This window comes from Capra hircus, chromosome 7 (assembly GCF_001704415.2).
Source record: "Capra hircus breed San Clemente chromosome 7, ASM170441v1, whole genome shotgun sequence".
Classification (NCBI taxonomy): Eukaryota; Metazoa; Chordata; class Mammalia; order Artiodactyla; family Bovidae; genus Capra; species Capra hircus.
In genome coordinates, this window is record NC_030814.1 from 45068523 (window position 1) to 45090894 (window position 22372).

At 38.3% G+C, this 22372-nt stretch overlaps 1 protein-coding gene across 4 annotated transcripts in view; it reads left to right on the forward strand.

Moving 5' to 3' along the window:
* The window catches only part of FAM114A2 (family with sequence similarity 114 member A2), a 36572-nt gene extending 20457 nt beyond the window's left edge, over positions 1-16115 (forward strand). For all 4 annotated transcript variants that reach the window (XM_005683207.3, XM_005683206.3, XM_005683208.3 and 1 more), the window contains 5 exons: positions 4738-4860; positions 5360-5499; positions 8905-8977; positions 12651-12704; positions 14764-16115. In XM_005683207.3, coding sequence (XP_005683264.1) covers positions 4738-4860; positions 5360-5499; positions 8905-8977; positions 12651-12704; positions 14764-14865 — 492 coding nt within the window. In that variant the 3' untranslated portion in view covers positions 14866-16115. The remainder of the gene's footprint in view (positions 1-4737; positions 4861-5359; positions 5500-8904; positions 8978-12650; positions 12705-14763) is intronic.

Genomic DNA, 22372 nt, shown 5'->3' on the forward strand with positions numbered 1-22372 from the left:
CTTTCCTTTTATATTTTGAACTTTCTTGTTTTCCAGCATATCCTTCCTATGTTTCTTTTTTAGATAACACATATATTTTTTTATCTCCTTCTTATGTAAAAGTATACATACTATATGTATACTCCATGTAGCACTTTATTCACTTAACTGTGCAGATGTAGTCATAAAATTATCATTTGTTCTTACTTGTTTTTAAATGTGTGTATCTTACCTCCCATTCTAACAGTTAAATTTCTTCAAGGCTAGATCTGTGATACGCTTTATTATTCTTAAAATCCCACCTCTACCATCTTACTTTCTGTGCAGTCTTAAACAAGTTGCTCAATCTCTCTGTGCCTCAGCTTCTCTGTCTGTGAGGCAGGGATAATGTAGGGTTCCTGTAAAGATTTAATGTGTTAATACACACAGAGCTCTTAAAAGTGCCTGGCCCATAGTAAATGTACATTGTTTATGGTCCTGAAGAAGCTATCTCAGTGTGTTATACATTTAGATGTTCAATAAATATATGTTTACAATAAACATTTATTTTGCTAGGTGCTAGGGAAAAAGTAATGAAAGAGACATAGTTTCTTTGCTCAAAGAGATTATAATAATAAGTTATTAGTCCTAGTCATTCTCTGAAAGCAGTTTTCATATTGTTTATATTTTGGGTTTTGAGACTTAAGATATACAGTGATTAAGGATAAGGGCCTGATTATTTCCAGGAATTTATATGAGAGTTTGTATGATGCAGAGGAAAAGCAATGAAGTAAAAATCTGAGAGCACAATTCTGATTCTTATTCTGACCCTCACATGTGATGTGGGCAAATCCCATTCCTTCTTTAGGCCTCACTTTTTTTCAGCAAAATAAATAAATAAATAAGTTGTTGCAGAAGCTAGGCGCAAAGGTACCTTTTAATTTGTAGGTCTTCCCTAATGGCTCAGTGGGTAAATAATCTGCCTGCAGTGCAGGAGATGCAGGTTATATCACTGGGTTGGGAAGATCCACTGGAGAAGGAAATAGCAACCCAATCCAGTTTTCTTGCCTGAAAAATCCCACAGAGGAGCCTGGCAGGCTACAGTCCATGGGGTCGAAAAGAGTTGGACATGACTAAGCATGAGCCTAGAGGCTCAGATGGTAAGGAATCTGCCTGCAATGCAGGAGACCTGGTTTTGATCCGTGGGTCAGGAAGATCCCCTGGAGAAGGGAATGGCTGCAAACTCCAGTACCCTTGCCTGGAGAATTCCATGGACAGGAGAGTGACAGGTTATGGGCTACAGTCCATCGGGTTGCAAAGAGTTGGACACAACTGAGCAACTGACAACAGCAACAAGCACTGATGAGTCTAGATCTCAGACTAGTTCCAGACTGATCTGGGTGTGGAGGGTGGCTACTGTTGGTACTTTTTTTGAAAAGGATGATAAATTACATTGAGTTGGTACAATAGACTGTAATAACGTCACTTAATGTATTTATTACTTGAGAGGTTATTTTAAGTATATATTATGCCTACTAAAATGATTCTTAAGTATGTTAAATTTATAGTATCAGTTTTCTTTCTGTTTTATATGGCCTTATTTCTATTTTTCTTTTTTCCATCTCACATAAATCAGTGTCTGTTTTTTCTCTCATTTTATCTGCTCAAAGAAATTGTAAAGACTTTCACGTATATTTAGGCTATTCGTCAACTGTTAGAATTCTTAACAGCCTCATCTCTCACTATTCTCTTCTATATAAATTTCACCTCCCCAACCTCATCTTTTATCACACTTCTCCCATACTGGCCTTGATTCTGTTCCTTGAATATACCAATCTGGTTTCCCTCTGCTTATGTCTCTCATTGTCTAAATATTTTATATGGCTAACACCTCTTACATTTCATAATTCAGCTCAAATATTGCTCCTCAGAGATTTCCTGCCCACCCAAATGGAATCTGCTTTCTACTTACCCGCTCTACACTCTTTAGCACTCCATTTTATTTTCTTCATGCATTTACATGTTTGCTTGTTAATTGTCCTTTTGTAGTAGAATAAAGATCAGGGTTATAGTTTGTATTAGTCACTATATTCCCAGCATCTAGAACAGTATGTGCTACATATTTGTAACAAATGAATGAATGTACTCTATTATCTGGCCTTGCCAGTTGTCTGACAGTTTTCTCAGTACACCTTGTGTTTTCTTGCTTCCAAACCTTTATATAGTCAATTTGTTTATTTATTTTTTTAAATTTTGAATGCATAAGTAGTGGGAAGGTTATAGATCAGAGCCAGATTATACCTGAGGGACTTTTGGGAGTCCCTGTTTTACAGAGGAAAGAACCTTGAAGTGAATGTCGAGTACATAGATTCTACTCTAGCTCATTCATGTGTACCCTTGGTTATAGCACCACTTGTTGATCCTTAAAGGCTCAACCCTAATACTATGTCTGTAATAAAGCCTGCGATTCTCTCAGTTTTCAGTTGGAATGACTGTCAAGGTCTTCTTTGGATTCCTATTGCTTAGTTACAACTCTGAACATATTCTGTCTATATAAAGTCACTCAAGTGGGTTAACTCATTTAATGACAATAAACATTTCCTTAGAAACCTGGACTCTCTCAGTTGCAAATGACGGAAACTTAAGTCAGACTAGATTAAGAGAAAGACATACTTATTAACTCAAGAAACTAGAAAGCTGGGGCTTCCCTGGTGGCTCAGTGGTAAAGAATCTGCTTGCCAATGCAAGGAGACCTGGGTTCAGTCACTGGGTTGGGAAGAACCCTTGGGGAAGGAAATGGCAGCCCATTCCAGTATTCTTGCCTGGGAAATCCCATGGACTTAGGAGCCTGGTGGGCTACAGTCCATGGGTTGCAAAAGAGTTGGACACAACCTAGCAACCAAACAACAAGTTGAAAGGGTATTTAGGGGACTGTAGGCATACATAAGGAGAAGGCAATGGCACCCCACTCCAGTACTCTTGCCTGGAAAATCCCATGGACGGAGGAGCCTGGTAGGCTGCAGTCCATGGGGTCGCTAAGAGTCAGGCATGACTGAGTGACTTCACTTTTGCTTTTCACTTCCATGCATTGGAGAAGGAAATGGCAACCCACTCCAGTATTCTTGCCTGGAGAATCCCAGAGACACAGGAACCCGGTGGGCTGTCGTCTATGGGGTTGTACAGAGTCAGACATAACTGAAGTGACTTAGCAGCAGCAGCAGGCATACATAAAAGGGTTGTTGAGGTCCCCAGTCTCCTGGAATGTCTTTGAAAGTTACTTGGAGCAGACAGTGTTTGGATGGAGAATTGAAAGAAAATTGAGTTGCCTTGATTTAAGGGGAAAAAATGGGAAAGACACTCTGGACTAAGGGAATAACATGAAAGAACAGGCACATTATTGGTTATTATTATCAGTTCGTAAAGTGAAAAGTGGTAAGAGAAGCTGGGGAGGTAAGTAGAGTAGATCATGGGCACTTTTTAGATCATGTCAAAGAGCATGATCTAGTTGATGGGGAGCCATTGAAGAGAAGCGGAGAAATCCGCTATGGGCTTAGATAGGTCACTGGTACCATTATGGAAAATGGATTTTAAGATGAGCCAAATTGGAAGCAGGGAGACCAGAGTGCTATTGCCATAAAGTATATTTGAACTCCTGTGGTGGTAACAGAGAGGAAGAGGAGGGGCAGATTGGAGAAATACGTAGGCTAAAATCAGACCATGTTGGTGCATGGAAAGGAAGAATCTAGGATGGCTCAGGTATTTTGGCTTGGATGACTGGTGGTTCTTCTAAAGCTCAAGGGAATAAGAGAAGATGAAAAAATTAGGGGTAGGGAGAGAAAGATGACAAATTTAATTAAATTTTGTCCATGTTATACATGATACAGATACCATAGGATATCCTGATATGTATGTCAAGCGAGGACTTGGAATATGTTGTTTTCAGGAGAAGTTAGTGCTGGAGATAAGGATTCAGGAGTCAGCAGCAGATATGGAATAGTTAAAATTACTGAGTTAGGACTATGGAGAGAGAAGGGAGTAGAGTAAGAGAAGCAGAGAGCCATGACTGCTATTTGGTTTGAGCAGTACTGACTCGGGAGGGGTATGGGGGACTTTCTAGAGGGATGGGAATATTCTATATCTTGATCTGGGTCACATAAACATAAATGTATACACATGTAACCTGTCATACTCTGAAAATTTGTGCACTTTATTTAAGTTACACCTCAGTTTAAAAAAAGCCAAGGATTAGAGAATTCCAGAGGGAATGAGTGGTCATAAATGTTAAGAGTTCAGCGCTGAGAAGTTCGATGGTATGTTCGGGTGAGAACAAGAATGCTGACTTCCATTGTGCTAAAATGTTCCTGGTGGAGGCATAGTAATCTTGGTGAGCTGAATTAAATTGCTGATGGACTATACAGCCATCCTTCGACAGCCTTAGAAGTATCCTGCTTCCAGGGACCCCTATTGATACCAAAATTCAGGGATGCTCAATTTCCTGATACAAAATGGTGTAATATTTGCATATAGCCCATGTACATCTTCTAGTATATGGTAAATCATCTCTTGATTATTTATAATACTTAATACAGTATAAATGGTGTGTATATAGTTGTAAATGCAATATAAATGCTGTTGAAGTTGCCAGCATTTGGCAAACTTGGGTTTTGCTTTTTGGAACTTTCTGGATTTTTCTGAATATTTTCAGACCATGGTTGATTAACTCTGAAGATGTGGAGCCTGTGGATATAGAGGGCTGACTGTAATCTTTTTCTTATTTAGGCTAGAAATACAGCCTATGAGTGGATCAGGACATCTCTGGCCAAACCGTTGAAAGAGAAGGAAGAAGGAGAAAAACAGTTGGAAGCAGAAAACACTGAGCAGATCAATAAAAATTCAATAGAGGTAAAATGAAAACAACTAAGGCTTTTTTTTTTTTTTTAATTTGAGATGTGAGTATCATAAGAGAAGGCCCTAAGCAGTTTCTGTTTTTGTTGTACTGCTATCCATAATTTCTACTTTGTGATCCAAGATCCCAGCATCCTAGTTCCAAACTACAGGATGCAAAGAGTGAAGAAAAAGAGACAAAGGGTGCATGTGTGTGGCGTCATGAGAAGGTTCCCAGGAGCTAACATCTGACACTTTTATGCTAATCGTTTGACTAAAACTTGGTCACATGGTCACACTTCAGGGAAGCCTCTCTTTTACATCTGTGAGCCCGGTTATAAAATTATGTAACAACTCTAGAAGAAGAGGAGGTTTATTGACGGGCATGTACTAGTCTTTGTTGCTTTCAAGGTACTGAATACTTCAGTATGGGAGAAGCAAGGTGGTGTCATTTCCTCTTGTATAAAAAAAGCCGAGTGCTCGGATTTGTTATGCTTTGTTTTGTTTTTCCATCCAGGATATCCATGCATTTGCAATCCGGAGCCTAGCAGAACTGACTGCCTGCTCAATTGAACTTTTTCACAAAACAGCGGCTCTGGTTCTACATGGCCGGAAACAGGAAGTAACGACCATAGAAAGGAGTAGAGCCCTTTGCCAGTAAGTATAATAAGTATCTCTCTAAAATGATGCATATTGCTTTAAGAGTTTTCGCAGTTTTCTTTCCGAAGTTTTAGAAACTTTCCTCTCAATAAGATGTTATTCATGTTGCACCATTCACATCTTTGAGGTTTATTTCGGATTTTGTTTATTTTCATTGAGCCTTAAATCTGCATTCGAAATTTACCCTTTTTAATTAACAAACTCATACTCTGAAATTTTTTTTTTTCAGATTATTGGCCTTAGTTGGAATAGAATTGTACATAAGTGAAAACAGAAAATAGTTCTGAGAACCTCAATTCTTTTTTTAAAAAAATTATTTATTTATTTTTGGTTGTGCTGAGTCTACGTTGCATAGCAGTTGCTAGTTTTTGAGTGCTAACTATATGCCAGGTACATGCTAAGTGAAGTGAAGTCGCTCAGTCGTGTCCGACTCTTAGCGACCCCATGGATGGCAGCCTTCCAGCCTCCTCCGTCCATGGGATTTTCCAGGCAAGAGTACTGGAGTGGGGTGCCATTGCCTTCTCCGTGCTAAGGGATACATGTAAATGTATCGTTTGTAATCTTTAAAACAAGCTTCAAGATAAGTAATCAGTCCAGCTTTAAAAATGAGGAAACACAGACTTAAGTAAATTGCCAAGTTTTACAGACTGGGATTTAAACCTAGGTCTAAGTTTTAAACCCTTTTTTTTGGTTTGTTTTTTACTATATTGCTGATTTTGAACAAAAGTTTTAAAAATAATAGACTATAGATAGTCACAGGAGGAAAAAAAAACCCTACTATTTTCTATAGTCACAAGAGGGAAAAAACAAAGCCCTACTGTTATCTAACTAAATCTCCTAATTAAATAATGAGAATTTTCATTGGGGAAAAAACGTGAATGAGAGTGTCTAGTGTGTTAGGATTAGAAGAGACCCTTGATGGTCTCTGGGCCTCTTCTTCACTGCAGTTTTGCTGCCCCTCTACAACATCCCATAAGGAGGGAGCCTAGTCTTGTTTTACATATTCTTAGGATGAGAAGTGAAGTTGCTCAGTCATGTGTGATTCTTCGCGATCCCATGGACTATAGCCTACCAGGCTCGTCCATCCATGTAATTGTCCAGGCAAGAGTTCTGGAGTGGTTTGCCATTTCCTTCTCCAGGGGATCTTCCCGACCTGGGGGTCAAACCCAGGTCTCTTGCATTACAGGCAGACACTTTACCATCTGAGCCACCAAGGAAGCCCCATCCTTAGGATGAGGGATTCACAGACATACAGCATCCTGTTCTTTGGGAAAGTAGCTATTTCCACTGCTTGGAATGCTTTTCAAGTCATGGCTCTTCCCCTCACTGAATTCAGTTTTTACTTCTAAGGTTCCTTTTTTCACCTCCAATCTAAAATGCTATCTTCAACCATTTCTCATTCTTTTTCCCCTCTAACTCTTTTAGTATCACATAGATCAATTTACCTCCTCAAGGTTTGGATTTATGTTTTATTTATTTATTAGGATTATTTATTTATTTTATTTTTGGCTGCATTGGGTCTTCATTGCTGCACACAGGCTTTCTCTAGTTGTGGCAAGTGGGGGCTACCCTTCAGTGTGGTGTGCAGTCTTCTCATTTCAGTGGCTTCTCGTTGCAGATCACAGGCTCTAGGCGCCTGGGCTTCAGTAGTTGTGGTTCACAGGCTTAGTGACTCTGTGGCATGTGGGATCTCCCCGGACCAGGGATTGAACTTGTGACCCATACGTTGGCAGGTGGATTCTTAACCACTTGACTACCAAAGAAGCCCATTTTGTTTTGTTTTATAATTTTTTTTTAATTAAAAAAAGTTTTATACGGTTTTTAAAGATTACCTTTAAAAAGAATAAAGATCCACAGTTATTACAGAATATTGGCTTTATTATCCGTTACTTTGTTATTTTTTTTATTCCATATATGTGATATCATACAGTATTTGTCATTCTCTATCTGACTTATGCCCTCCTATTCCATCCATGTTGCTGCAAATGGCAGAATTTCATTCTTTTTTATGGCCGAGTAGTATTCCATTGTGTATACATACTGCATCTTTACCCATTCATCTATTGATAGACGCTTAGGTTACTTTCATATCTTGGCAATTATGAATAATACTGTTATGAACATTGGAGTGCATGTATCTTTTTGAGTTAGTGGTTGTTTTTTTTTTTATATATATACCCAGGAGTGGAATTGTTGGGTCATGTGGTAGTCCTATTTTTAGTTTTTTGAGAAAACTATACTATTCCCACAGTGGCTGTACCAATTTACATTGCCACCATCAGTTACAAGGGTACCCCTTTTTTCACATTGTTGCTAACATTTGTTATTTGTGTTCTTTTTGATGATAGCCATTCTGACAGGTATGAGGTGATATCTCATTGTAGTTTTCTAAAAAAATTTTAAATTTTTAAAAATTAAAAAAAACTTTCATTGGAGTGTAGTTGATGTACAGTGTTGTACTAGTTTCAGGCATATAGCAAACTAAATCAGTTGTACATATGTCCACTTTTATTTTTAAGATTCTTTTCCCACGTAGGCCATTAGAGTACTGAGTTCCTTGTGCTATATATAGCAGGTTATTATTAGTTATGTATTTTATATATAGTAGTGTGTATACGTCAGTCCCAATCTTCCAGTTTATCCCTCCCCACCCTGGTATCCATAAGTTTGTTTCCTACATCCATGCCTCTACTTCTGTTTTGTAAATAAGTTCATTTGTACCCCCTTTTTTAAGATTCCCCATATAAGTGATACCATATTTGTCTTTCTGTATCTGACTTATTTCACTCAGTGTAATGTTACTGTCTTTTATGGTTTTGATTTGCATTTTCCTGATATATTTTTGAATTCTTTATTTTCTTAGCTCATATCACCATTTAGTGCATATTATGTATATATAAATATATCTATATGTTTATGTGTGTATAAATGTATACATACATAATTATAAACATATACAAATACCCATCTCTTTCTATATTTATAGTCTCCCTCTTAATCAGCAAGTAAGTTAGTATACTAATATATCCCCAGTGCTCAGAAGTACCTGGCACATAGAAGCCTTTCAGTATGTGTTGAATAAATGAATAAATATTTAACTATTTTTCTAAATGAAAAGTAGGATCTTTCAGGTACTAGCTTCTATCCTTAAAATGTATTTTAGTTATTTCCTTTGATTTAATTTGAAAGCATAGTTTTTTCCAGAGAATTTTGTAGAAAAATATTTCTCTTCCTGTAGCATGGGCCTCCAAATACTTGCTTTGAAAGCTGCCTTCTTTCACATTTAGTATCAGGTGTGTGTGTGTGTGTGTGTGTGTTTTCCTGATAGTAGCTTTATTTAAAAAAAAAAAAAAGAAAATAATAAAACAGAAAAGAACCCTCCTCTTTTCCCTTCTTTTCTAGGCTGACAGTTTTGTTGTGTAAAGAATTATCCTGTCTGTCTAAAGAGTTCACCACCTGCTTAACAACTGCTGGGGTAAGAATTCATGACTTTTATTGGGCTAATGTCTGTTTTGTTTTATTTTTAGAATAGCTTTATTAAGATATAGTTTACATATCTTAAAAATTTTCCTATTTAAGTGTACATTTTAGTGATTTTTAATATATTTACAGAGCTGTGTAGCCATCACGATAATCTAATTTTAAATCTTTTTCATCACCTCTCAGAAAACCTCACACCATTAGCAGTCACTTACTATTCCCTTCCCCTCTGTATACTTCTAACCTTAAGCAGCACTAATATGTTTTCTGTCTATAGATTGGCCTATTCTGGACATTTACTATAAATGGGATCATTCAGTATTGTGGTATTTTGTGTCTGGTTTCTTTCACTTGTTTGTGGTGGTTTAGTTGCTAAGTCGTATCTGACTTGCGACCTCATGGACTATAGCCCACCAGGCTCCTCTGTCCATGGAATTTCTCAGGCAAGAATACTGGCGTGGGTTGCCATTTCCTTTTTCAGGGGATCTTCCTGATCAAACCTGCATCTACTGCCTGACAGGCAGATTCTTTACCACTGAATCACCTGGGAAGCCCTTCTTTCACTTAGCGTAATGTTTTTGAGGTTTGTCCACATTGTATCAGTATTTCCTTTTTATTACTAAATAGTACTCTGTTTTATGGATATACCTTATTTATCTGTTCATCAGTTGATAGACATTCGGGTTGTCTATGCTTTTTGATTATAATGAATGTTATTACCATAAACATGCATATATGTTTTTATTTCTCTTGGGTGGATAGTTAGGTGTAGACTTTCTGGGTCATATGGGTAATACAGACCATTAAGGAACTGTCAGACTGTTTTCCAAAGTAGTTGTACCATTTTACACCCTTGCCAGCAATGTATGAGGGTTCCAGTTTCTCCACATTCTTATTGACACTTGCTATTGTCTGTTTTGTTTTTAAAAATTTTACCTGAGCTGGTAGGTATGAAGTATTATCTCATTTTTATGGGTTTTTTTTTTTTTGCATACCCCTGTTGGCTAATTATGTTGAGCATCTTTTCATGTGCTTGTTAGCAATTTGTATGTCTTTGTTAAAGAAATGTCATTTCGAGTCCTTTGCCTCTTATCTTTTTATTGTTAGTTTCTAAATTGGGATGTTTATTATTTCTTATTTATTCTGATTTTAATTATTTGTCTTTTATTATTTTCAATTTATTATTGAGTTGTAGGGGGCCTCCCTGTAGCTCAGAGAGTGAAGAATCTGCCTGCAATGTAGGAGACCTGGGTTTGATTCCTGGGTTGGGAAGATCCCCTGGAGAAAGGAATGGCAACCCACTGCAGTATTCTTGCATGGGGAATCCCACAGACAGAGGAGCCTGGTGGGCTACAGTTCATGGGGTTGTAAAGAGTCACACACGACTGAAGGAGATGGTGAGGGACAGGGAAGCCTGATGTGCTGCCATCCATGGGTTGCAAAGAGTCAGACATAACTGAGCAACTGAACAACAACATTGAGTTATAGAAGTTCTTTAGTTTTTCTAGATACAGGTTCCTTACAAGTATATGATATGCACATGTTTTCTGCCAGTCCATGGGCTATCCTTTCACTTTCTTGGTAGTGAATAGTGATAGAATCCAAATTGTCAATAATTCTCTTGTATCATTTGTTCTTTTGATATCATATCTAAAGAATCATTGCCTTACCTAAGATTGTGAGGATTTATTCATGTTTTTTTCCTAAGACTTCTATGTTGCAGCTCTTATGTTTATGTCTGTTATCCATTTTTTTGTGTAGGATGTGAGGTAGGGGCCCAACTTTATTTTTTTTGCGTGTGTATATCCAGTATTCCCAGCACCATTTGTTGAAAAATTCTCCTCTTTTGAATTTTCTTAGCCCCTTTCTGTCTAATATCAACTGACTGTAGACATGTAGATTTCTTTCTGGACTCATTTCTATTTCATTGATCTGTGTGTATCTTTATGCCAATGCCATAGATTACTATAGCTTTGTAGTAGCTTTTGACATCAAGCAGTGTAAGTTTTCCAACTTTGTTATTCTTTTTCAAGACTTTTTTTGTCTGTCTTGGGCCCTGTGCAATTACATCTGAATTTTAGACTTTGATAAGATAAGAATTCCGAAGTTTGACTCTAGTCTTAAGGGCAGCACCTTACTTTGACTATGATAACTCTAATATTTTGCAGTTGCCAACCAGTAGGAGAGTTGTAGTTTAAGCCAAAGTTTTTTGTTTGTTTGTTTTGTTCTGGTTTAAGGAACTGTAAAAATTTACTTAAGGTGTGTGAACTAAGGAAGATGATTCACACATCAGTAATCATGAATTCGGAGAAGGCAATGGCAACTCACTCCAGTACTCTTGCCTGGAAAATCCCATGGACAGAGGAGCCTGGTAGGCTGCAGTCCATGGGGTCACTAAGAGTCGGGCACGACTGAGCAACTTCACTTTCACTTTTCACTTTCATGCATTGGAGAAGGAAATGGTGACCCACTCCAGTATTCTTGCCTGGAGAATCCCAGGGACAGAGGAGCGTAGTGGGCTGCCGTCTATGGGGTCGCAATGACTGAAGTGACTTAGAAGAAGAATCATGAATTGGGATAAAATCAAGGGTGTTTTAAATGGACAAACAGAAATCACTTTGTAGTAAACCAAGCTCATCCATACAGAGAACAGATAGGTGGTTGCCAGAGGCAAGTGGTGGGGCTGGGCCACATGGGTAAAGTGAGTCACAAGGCACAGACTTTCAGTTATAAAATAAATAATATACAGCATTGAGGATGTAATGTACAGCATGATGTCTGTAGTTAATAGTACCATATTACATATTTGAAAGTTGCTAAGAGAGTAGATTTTAAAAGTTCTCATCACAAGAAAAAAATTATTTATGTATAGTGATTGATGTTGACTGGTCTTACTGTCTTCATTTTGCCGTGTAAGCAGATAACAATCATTATGTTGTACCTCTGTAAAAATACCTGCAGTTTATATACTGTTATATGTCAGTTATACCTCAATTAAAAAAAAATCAGCTTGTGGTAAGTATCAGTATGGCAGCAAAGTTATTCTGGGCCCTTACGTTTATTTTAGTTAAGAGCATGGCCCAAAGTGATTTTTCTCACTTTGAGTTTAGATTTTTCCTGTAGGGGACAATTCTGTGATATAGCTTCTTTTTTCCTCTTAGTATTTTCTTTAAAAGAATTTCTGGATTTCCTAAAGTTAATCTTCTAAGGCTAAATTTTTCTGTGTATTTCATAAAGATATCCCAGCAAGTTGGTTCTGAGGTGCTAGCTAATACATGCAAGTATTAAATTTGCGTTATTTGTTTTCATGTTTTCTAAATGGTGTATCTTAAAAATTCAATTGAGTCTTTTGAGCACATGTTTTATATCTGCATATTTTGTTTAAAAATTTTTTCTAATTTTCATGGTCAAATAGACCATTTCTATCCCTTTCTGAAATGAAGATACTTTTTAAAGTCAGTAAAAACACAAAGGAGTACACGCTCAATTTGGATATCACAGAAGGATAGAAGGAAATTTAAAGTCCTTCCTGATCTGATTCAGACTTTTTCTATGCTTATATTTATGTATGGGTGTGTATGGGTGTGTTTCAAAGTGGGGTCATACTTTACCTATTTTTTCTTTTTTAAATATGCTGTGCTCCCTTAACATATTATCCTTTGTTTTAGGTTAAGGAAAAGGCTGATGTCCTTAATCCATTAATCACTGCAGTATTTCTAGAGGTTAGTAGTGCTAATTATTATTATTATTTTTTAAGTCTCTAACTTCTAGGGCATTGTGTATTAATAACTCTAAAGTGGTTTTTTTTTTGGTGGGGAGGGGGTGCTTCCCTTGTGGCTCGGCTGGTAAAGAATCCACCTGCAATGTGGGAGACCTGGGTTCAGTCCCTGGGTTGGGAAGATCCCATGGAGAAGGGAAAGGCTACCCACTCCAGTATTCTGGCCTGGAGAATTCCATGGACTGTATAGTCCATGGGGTTACAAAAAGTTGGACATGACTGAGCGACTTTCACTTCACTTCTAAGTTTTTATTTTTTGGCTTTTTTAAACTACTTTGGCTGTGTTGATGCAGATATGACCAAAATGATGTATATTTGATGCATATTTCCTGTCCTTTAATTACAAAGCATAAAGATGAAGATGCCAGGTAAAGTGCAGAGGGAGAAGCAGTAGGCTGTCATTACATATTACTACCCCTTGGTAATTAGTGGACAATTCTCAGTAACGAAACGTCTTCTGGAGACCAACTGGTAAACATGAAGGGCTGAAAATTACAAATAGGCTAGTACTGCTACTTGAAGGGCTAAGGTTTATGCAAAGGATAGTTACAAAACAAAAATAAAACATTTTGTCTTTTTTCTTGCCTAGAAGTTTTCTTTATTTTGTCAAAAGGGTACGTTTGTTTACATAACCCTCTTCAGTTCGTTAGATTTAAGGAGGTGGGTGGTTTAAATCCATGGATGGATTATAGTCCCTCCATGTGGGATGCTTTCTGGATTCTGTGTTTTAAGAACTCTGTCTTGTAAATTAATTGTGCAAAAATTTATGTGTTTGGTTACCTATTTAAAACATATTATCTAAGTCTAAGGGGAAAAGTATATTTAATAATCCATTAGGTTTTAAATATGAATTAAATATTTTTGCCACCAGACTGTTACTTCTTTAGTTTTAGATTCTTTTATTACCAATTAATATTACCAACCAGGGAATGCCTTTCATTCCTTAACTGAATCGTTTTCCTTTAATAGTAAAGGAAATCATGCTGATCACTTAAGCAATTAAGTATGTTTATGATTTAATAGACGACAGAGTGGTATAGATGAAAGGAGCTTGCAAACCAGGAGCCCAGTCGTGTTCTGGATCTCCCCTGATTTGCAGTATGATCCTGGACCAGGCATTTACCTTATTGGCAATCTTGTTGTGTTTATATACAGATAAGAGATTTAACTAGATGTGCTGTGAGGTCTCTTTTGGCTTGAAAATTTGGCATCAGATGTCACACTGAAGTTTAAATAACCATTTAAACTTATGCTACTTATAAATAAAAAAAAAGGTAAACTCACTTGATATGGGTACCCTTCTGCTATTTTTGAGTTGGTTATTGTTGCTAATAGATTTGAACACTCTTGTCCTTGAAATTATACAGTTTTTTTTTTTAATGTAATGAACTCTCTTCTTCTTCTGGAAAGTCAAAACTTGTCAGAGATTACAGAAGTCTGGTAAACTCTGGGCGTAATGAATCCTAGCTTTTCATAAATAAATCTCTTGTACTAGACAGAAGCATATCTGTACTTTATCATCTTTAAAAGTAGTATTCTTTGTTTATACCTGTGAGCACCTGTCTCATGTTCATAACTGTGCTGAGTCCATTTAAGAGGAGCAGTCATAACGGACTACAAATTCTGTTGATTTAGAGTTCATAGCCTTCTGAACTCCTCTTTGAGTAATTGACTGAAATGCTTGTGACAGGATCTCCCCACTCATTCAAGGAATCATAAACTTTGAATGCTGAATTTGAGCAAGATGCCAAAGAATGGCTATTATTTTTGATGGACCAGTTGGACAAAAATGGTGACATTCTTTTTTTGTGCTATCATATTCATATCATCTTAAGAGCTGGGTTATTCTTACTTCAGTGAAATGATTAAGTTGTATTCTTATTTGCCAGGCTACAGATTCAGTTAGATTATAAAAATTAGTTTGGTTTTTGTTGTCTTATATTTTCTCTTTTAAGAGACTGCAGTGTTTTCATTTTCTTATTTTTCATTTCTTATCCCTGTAGGCATCAAACAGTGCTTCCTACATTCAGGATGCCTTTCAGCTACTTTTACCTGTATTGGAGATCTCTTTTATTGAGAACAAGACTGAATTACCAGAGGCATGAGCTTCATGTCCAGAGGCCTTTGTCCAAACATTGAGGAACAGAGGAGATTCTACCTGAGACTTACGATGGCGGAGAAATGCCACTCACTTCTGGGTAGCCCTGCAGAAGTGAGGTAGAAAGGTTATTTTAGTATATAAAAATGCCGGCAGGAGAGCAGATTTGAAGGAAGTTTGTTGTCTTCACTGCTTGACTGAAGTATTCACGTCCTCACACTGCTCTTTCCAGTTATTATAATTAATAAATTATTTGAAAAGAAACTTTTATAGACTGTTCAAAAATAATAGCTCTAGGTCAAAGTTAATGGAATACTTGGGCAAAGATACTGATCTTTCTTTGACAATGTGTAAAACACTAATATTTTTGTCATGGATGTAATTTTATAGGATATAATTGGTTATTAAGAAAGAGGAAAAGAAATTTAAAAAAAAAGAGGAAAAGGAATTCAGCATTTTGGAATTCATGTGCTTAATCTGTTAATGCATTTTCTTTCTCCTTTCTATAATAAAATCTATGGCTTTTAAGAAAACTGAGTATGTATAAACTCTGTAGTGATTGCCCTTTATTACATGGATTTTTGGAATTGGTTAGAAAATTTCGTCTACTCTTTAATTCTCAGTAGATATGTGGCATTGAGGAGAAGCTTATAGACTATACCTACCTGTAGCCATGTTAATTAACTATAGCAAAGTGTCCTTTGACTTCAAGTTGCTCTCCTATCCCACGATGGTAAGCTTATGGTTGTTGACTCTCACTCTACTGGATTCAAGACAAAGAAATGCAATTTGGAGAAACAGTTTCATGTTTGTACATATTCTGAGTTTTCTAGGATGTTTTTCATGCATACCCTATATGCAGGATGAATTCTGTAATAGCAGCTCCAAAGGAGGGTTGAAGCTCTTTCAGCGATGGAGGTTTTGTTACTTGAATATTGTTGAAGTGGATTGTAGACTCCCATGAAAATGATGTTCATGTATAATAGGATTAAGATGCAGTATATTTTTCTTCATTCTTTTTTTGTTTCTTTTAATGTATTCTTTAGCATGTTTATAAATATAACTTTTATCCTTCAGATTCTAAGCCGCCTTTTGCTTTCTTCAGCAATTTAAAAGATTTATAAGTCCTAACAGCTATTTTCTTATCCACTCTTTAAAAAAAAAAAGTTCTCCAACTTGGTGGTTTTTAATGATTCAGGTAACTTTTATGAGCTCTGTCCCATATCTTCTAAACCTTTAAATAAAATGTAATAATTCTGTCAGTTTATCCTTTTATTTAGTTTTCCAAATGTAAGCCCCAGTATTTTCTCAGACCAAAGAAATAGCAAAGTGAAGCTATAACATAGGTTGATATCAAGACTATTTCTATGTGTCACCTTATTTGGGGTAGGGGGCAGTTTGTTAAGCAAGGCAGATTTGGAATCAAAAGGTTCACCAACATCACTAAAATGTTACCTCTGCTTATAATGTGTTCTAACATGATGAGAAAAGTTTTTGAGTATTTTTTTTTAGTAAACACATTTCACTGTTCCCAAAGTGAGCAATTCTATAATTTCAGAAAAGCAGTTGTGTTATGGTAAATAAAGCTGGTGTTCCCAGCCCTAATTTGTGCCTCAAGCTCAGTTTCTCTGTCTGAACTGAACATGGTATTCTTTTGAGCAAGGTTTGGAAACTGGTCATGCCTGTTCAGACTCTCATATAAGGGCAATTTTCAGCTTTTACTCTTTGATCTGGAAACATATCTAAGGTTTTTCTTTAAGAAAGGGGTATAGAATGGGGGATAGGACAGTGACTGTTTATGCATCTGTCCAGATTGCAGCCCCCAATTTCACCTATTTGAGATTAGACCTTACCAAAAGCCAATGTGACTTACTGCCTCTTCTTTTTCTCTCATCCTTCTCATCAGTTTCACTCACCCACCCACATGTGTTTCAGTGGATTATGGAGACCACCAATGAAGTGATGAAAGGGCTAGTTGATTCTGCATAACTGTTGCCTACCCTTCACCTAGAATATAATGAAAAAGAATGAAAGTTCCTTAATGTAGTAGAGTTAAGGAAATAAGAACATAAACCTTCATTGATAGGTGAAGTAGGTAGGTTGAGGGGGCATATTGGAACCTGTTGGATTATGGTGATGGTTTTAGATGATGCATGCTTCATTATCCCATTTGGAGTGAGTACATGATGTAGTTTCTTGATGATCCCTACTCTTTTTGGTGCTGCTGCTGCTAAGTCGCATCAGTTGTGTCCGACTCTGTGTGACCCCATAGACGGCAGCCCACCAGGCTCCCCCGTCCCTGGGATTCTCCGGGCAAGAACACTGGAGTGGGTTGCCATTTCCTTCTCCAATGCATGAAAGTGAAAAGTCAAAGTGAAGTCGCTCAGTTGTGTCCGACTCTTAGCGACCCCATGGACTGCAGCCTACCAGGCTTCTCCGTTCATGGGATTTTCCAGGCAAGAACACTGGAGTGGGGTGCCATTTCCTTCTCCAATGCATGAAAGTGAAAAGTGAAAGTGAAGCTGCTCAGTCGTGTCCGACTCTTAGCGACCCCATGAACTGCAGCCTACCAGGCTTCTCCATCCATGGGATATTCCAGGCAAGAGTGCTGGAGTGGGTGCCATTGCCTTCTCCCTTTTTGGTGCTACTTCCTTTAAATTTTCCGGTATCAAAGATTTAGCTGTGTCTTAGTATATGCCACCCACCTCTTCCCGATTCACTTAGCACCTTGATAGATTAAATGTTATTATTAGAGTAAATGTTCCTCTTCCTACTATTGGATTTTTTAAAGGCTGTGATTAAGAGACTTCATTAATTTGATGTAAAGGAAATAGAAATGTTCATAAACTAATGTCAGTCCCACATTTATCTCCAGTGTACACACTGGCCAGTGCTATGCTCTTAAGCTAGTTCTAAAGGGAAGTCATTTTCCCAAATCTGCTGATACACGTACCAGTATCCTTAATTTTTTAAAGCACATTTTTAAAGTTGGAGTAATCTGTCACAAAGTTTCTACCAGACAATTCAGCCAATTTCAGCCAAACTTGTTTAAGCCTGAGTTGTTTACATCATAATTGTGGCTGTTTATGTCATAACTGAAGAACTTCTCTTTAGTACAGCCTGCTCTTCCTTTGTTGCTTCCAGTTGCATTACTGAGCATAATGAAAACTGCATGGTTAGCAGTTTCAAAGTAAGAATTGAGTATTAGGCATTTAGAGGGGCTTCCCACGTGGTAAGAATCAGTGGTAAAGAATTGCCTGCCAATGCAGGAGATGCAGGTTCAATCCCTGGGTTGGGAAGATCCCCTGGTGAAGGAAATAGCAGCCCACTCTAGTATTCTTGCCTGGGAAAATCCCATGGATGGAGGAGCCTGGTGGGCGACAGTCCACGGAGTTGAAAGAGTTGGCCATGACTGAGTGACTGAATAACAACAATAAAGGCATTTAGAGCATTCAGTAAATCAACAAACACTTAAGTACCTGTTTTTCTGTGTTTGTTTTGCTCACCATTGTGTTCCCAGCTCTTGGTATTGGGTCTGGCACATGGTAGGAAATATTGTCTGACTGTAAGAAAGAATGAAGAAAAAGGAGCAAGGGAAGGAAAAAGAAAAGGATGCTTAGTGCTTCCCTGCTACTAGAGAATATGGAGCTAGAATATCAAACATGTAAGGTGGAAACTTCTGCTTCTGTTAGGTCCGTACCATTTCTGTCCTTAATTGTGTCCATCTTTGTGTTAAATGTTCCCTTGGTACCTAATTTTCTTAGAGAGATTTCTAGTCTTTCCCATTCTGTTGTTTCCCTCTATTTCTTTGCATTGTTCACTTAAGCCTTTCTCTTCTCTCCTTGCTATTCTTTGGAACTCAAGAAGAAAGGCTTCCCTGACCAGGAATTGAACCTGGGCCACAGCAGTAAGAGCACCAAATCCTAACCAGTAGAAACGGTATGGGCTTAACAGAAGCAGAAGATATTAAGAAGAGGTGGCAAGAATACACAGAAGAACTGTACAAAAAAGGTCTTAATCCAGACAACCATGATGGTGTGATCACTCACCTAGAGCCAGACATCCTGGAGTGTGAAGTCAAGTGGGCCTTAGGAAGCATGACTATGGACAAAGCTAGTGGAGGTGGTGGAATTTAAGCTGAGCTATTTCAAATTCTAAAAGATGATGCTGTGAAAGTGCTGCACTCAATATGCCAGCAAATTTGGAAAACAGCAGTGGCCACAGAACTGGAAACGGTCAGTTTTCATTCCAACCCCAAGGAATGTTCAAACTACTGATCAATTGCACTCAGTTCATATGATAGCAAGGTTATGCTCAAAATCCTTCAAGCTAGGCTTCAGTAGTATGTGAACTGAGAAATTCCAGATGTACAAGCTGGATTTAGAAAAGGCAGAGGAATGAGAGATCAAATTGCCAATGTTTGTTGGATCATAGAAAAAACGAGGGAATTCCAGAAAAACGTCTGCTTCATTGATTATGCTAAAACCTTTCACTCTGGATCACAACAAACTGGAAAATTCTTAAAGATGGGAATACAACACCACCTTATCTGCCTCCTGAGAAATCTGTATGCAGGTCAAAAAGCAACAGTTAGAAGCAGACATGGAACAACAGACTGGTTCAAAATTGGGGAAGGACTATGTCAAGGCTGTATATTGTCCCTGTTTATTTAATTTATATGCAGAGTACATCATGTGAAATGATGGGCTGGATGAAGCACAAGTTGGAATCAAGATTGCTGGGAGAAATACCAATAACCTCAGATATGCAGGTGATACCACCCTAATGGCAGAAAGCAGAGAAACTAAAGAGCCTCTTGATGAAGGTGAAAGAAGAGTGTGGCTGGCTTAAAACTCAACATTCAGGAAATTAAGATCCCGTCATCTGGTTGCATCACTTCATGGCAAATAGATGTGGAAACAGTGACACACTTTATTTTCTTGGGCTCCAAAATCACTGTGGCTGGTGACTGCAGCCATGAAATTAAAAGATGCTTGCTCCTTGGAAGAAAAGCAATGGAAACCTAGATTGCATATTTAAAAGCAGAGACATTACTTTGCTGACAAAGGTCCACATGGTCAAAGCTATGGTATTTTTCAGTAGTCACGTATGAATGTGAGAGTTGGACCACAAAGAAGAGTGAGTGCCAAAGAATAGGTGCTTTTGAACTGTGGTGCTGGAGAAGGTGAGAGTCCCTTGAACAACAGGAGATGAAACCAGTCAATCCTAAAGGAAATCGGTCATGAATACTCTTTGGAAGTACTGATGCTGAAGCTGAATCTCCAATACTTCGGCCACCTGATACGAAGAGCTGGCTCATTGGGAAAGACCTTGATACTGGGAAAGACTGAGGGCAGGAGGAGAAGAGGGTGGCAGAGGAAGCGATGGTTGAATGGCATCATTGACTCAAGGGACATGAGTTCGAGCAAAGTCCAGGCATGGTGAAGGACAGGGAAGCTTGGCATTCCATGGTGTTACAAAGAGTTGGACATGACTGAGCTACTGAACAACAACAACGAGGTGTAAAATGCTCATTTCACAGCTGGGGACATTGAGGCCTCATAGAAGGAAGTGACCCCCAAAGTCACATGGCTTGATAGAAGGCTCAGTGGAGACTTGAACCTGGGTCTTTGGATGCTGGCCTTGTTGCTCCATTACACGAGAGCCTCCCTGGGGTTCTGTACATGTTTACTGGGATAAGGGCTACAGGGAGCAGACTGCAGAATGTGTAGCTTCTGTCCTGTAGGAACTCCATGGGTGCCACTGTCTGAGTGATCTCTGCATGGTAGCTGTAAAACCTTCTGAGAAAGAAGTGAGGCAGCTGCTCTGTTGTAAGGGATTGAGGCTGAGTTGGATGGACTCACCCCAAATCTGGTTGTGATTGTTGGGCAGGTCACATTGTAAACGTTTGAAGATGCATCCTCACAACTTGCAAATTTCTGTTTTGGTGGTTTGTGTCTTCAGAGGCCTGTTTCTGGTGTATATAGAACTATAGAATGATGTATTGTTCATCAGCCACCAGTATTTACAAGGGGACACTAAGACGTATGGAACAGGTTGACTCCCAGGTGCCATGAAGGACACTTCTTTGTAAATCCTCATAACTGCTGGAGGCAGGACACTGCCATTCCCAGTTCATGGGCCTTTAGGGTGGCATAGAAGTGAGAAACAAAGACAGGCTCAAAATGGATTCTCAGTTCCCTCATTTTCCAACCATGTGATCGTGAGCCAGTGACTTAATCCCTTAAAGTTGAAGCTTTGTCATCTGTAAAATTGATCTCATAATAGCACTAATAAATAAAGTCATTGATAGGATTAAATAATCTGCATAAAGTGCTTAGGATAGTGTCTGCCACATAGCAGTGGGAACTAATGCTTAGTAAATGCTATGTGCCAGGGACTGTTGTGAACATTTGTTCTGTGTGTATTAATTTAATTCTCATGAGATAGGAAGTGTTTACAGGTGGGAAAACTGAGGCACAAGGAGGTTAAATAACTTGCCTGAGATCTCATACCCAACCGGTGATAGAGTCAGGATTCAAACCCAGGCAGCTTGGTACCAGAGTTCCTGTTTTTAGCCATTACGTTACACTGCCACCAAAAGCTGTCGATAAAGAAACCTTTCCAGCTATCAGCTACTTTATCATGATGATGAAACAGATTGAGCATCAAGTGACTCTTGTGAGATTTCACCATGGTAAATGGCAGAGCTCCTGCCATGTGAGCCCACGTTGTCTGGCTCCCAAACTCATGTTTGTTCTATTTTATTTCTTTTAGGAGAAAGGCTTGAAGGTGCCTATCTAGTGATAAGTGTCTGTAGGGGAGCATCTGGGCAGATTATCCAAAGCCACTAGGAGCTGGCACAGAAAGGATGGTGTGGTGACAAGTCATGTTTGCAGCCACAGGAGCAAAGATCTCAGTGAAGTAAGAGCATCTGTATCAATTAGTGATCAAAGTGGATAGAGGAGTACATGAATGTTCATAACAGATTTATTTGTAATAGCTCCAAACTGGAAGCTCGGTTTGGAGATGTTCTTTAGTGGGAAAAACTAAAGAATAATTAAACAAACGATGGTGTTTCCCCACCATGGGTTGCTACTCAGCAATCAAGAGGAACAAACAAACTACATGTAAGATCTTGGATGAATCTCAAGGGAATTATACTGAGTGAAAAAAATCCAGTCCCCTCAATACTGCTTCAGGTATATAATTCCATTTCTGTAACAGGAATGTGGATGGGGGAAGAGGTAGGTAGGTGTGTTTTTAAAAGAACAACATCATCCTGGTGGTGATGGACTAACTTGGCTGTAATGGTGGCCACGGGAATCTAGTTGTGTAGTAAGGTGTATAGACTAAAAGCACACATCCATGCACATACGCACATACTGAGTCCGGGAAACCTGAGGAATCTGAATGAGTCAGATAGATTGTATCAATATGTATCCTGGTTGTGAAATCTTAGTGTTGTAAGATGTTACCATTGGGAGGAATTGGGTAGAACATACACAGACTCT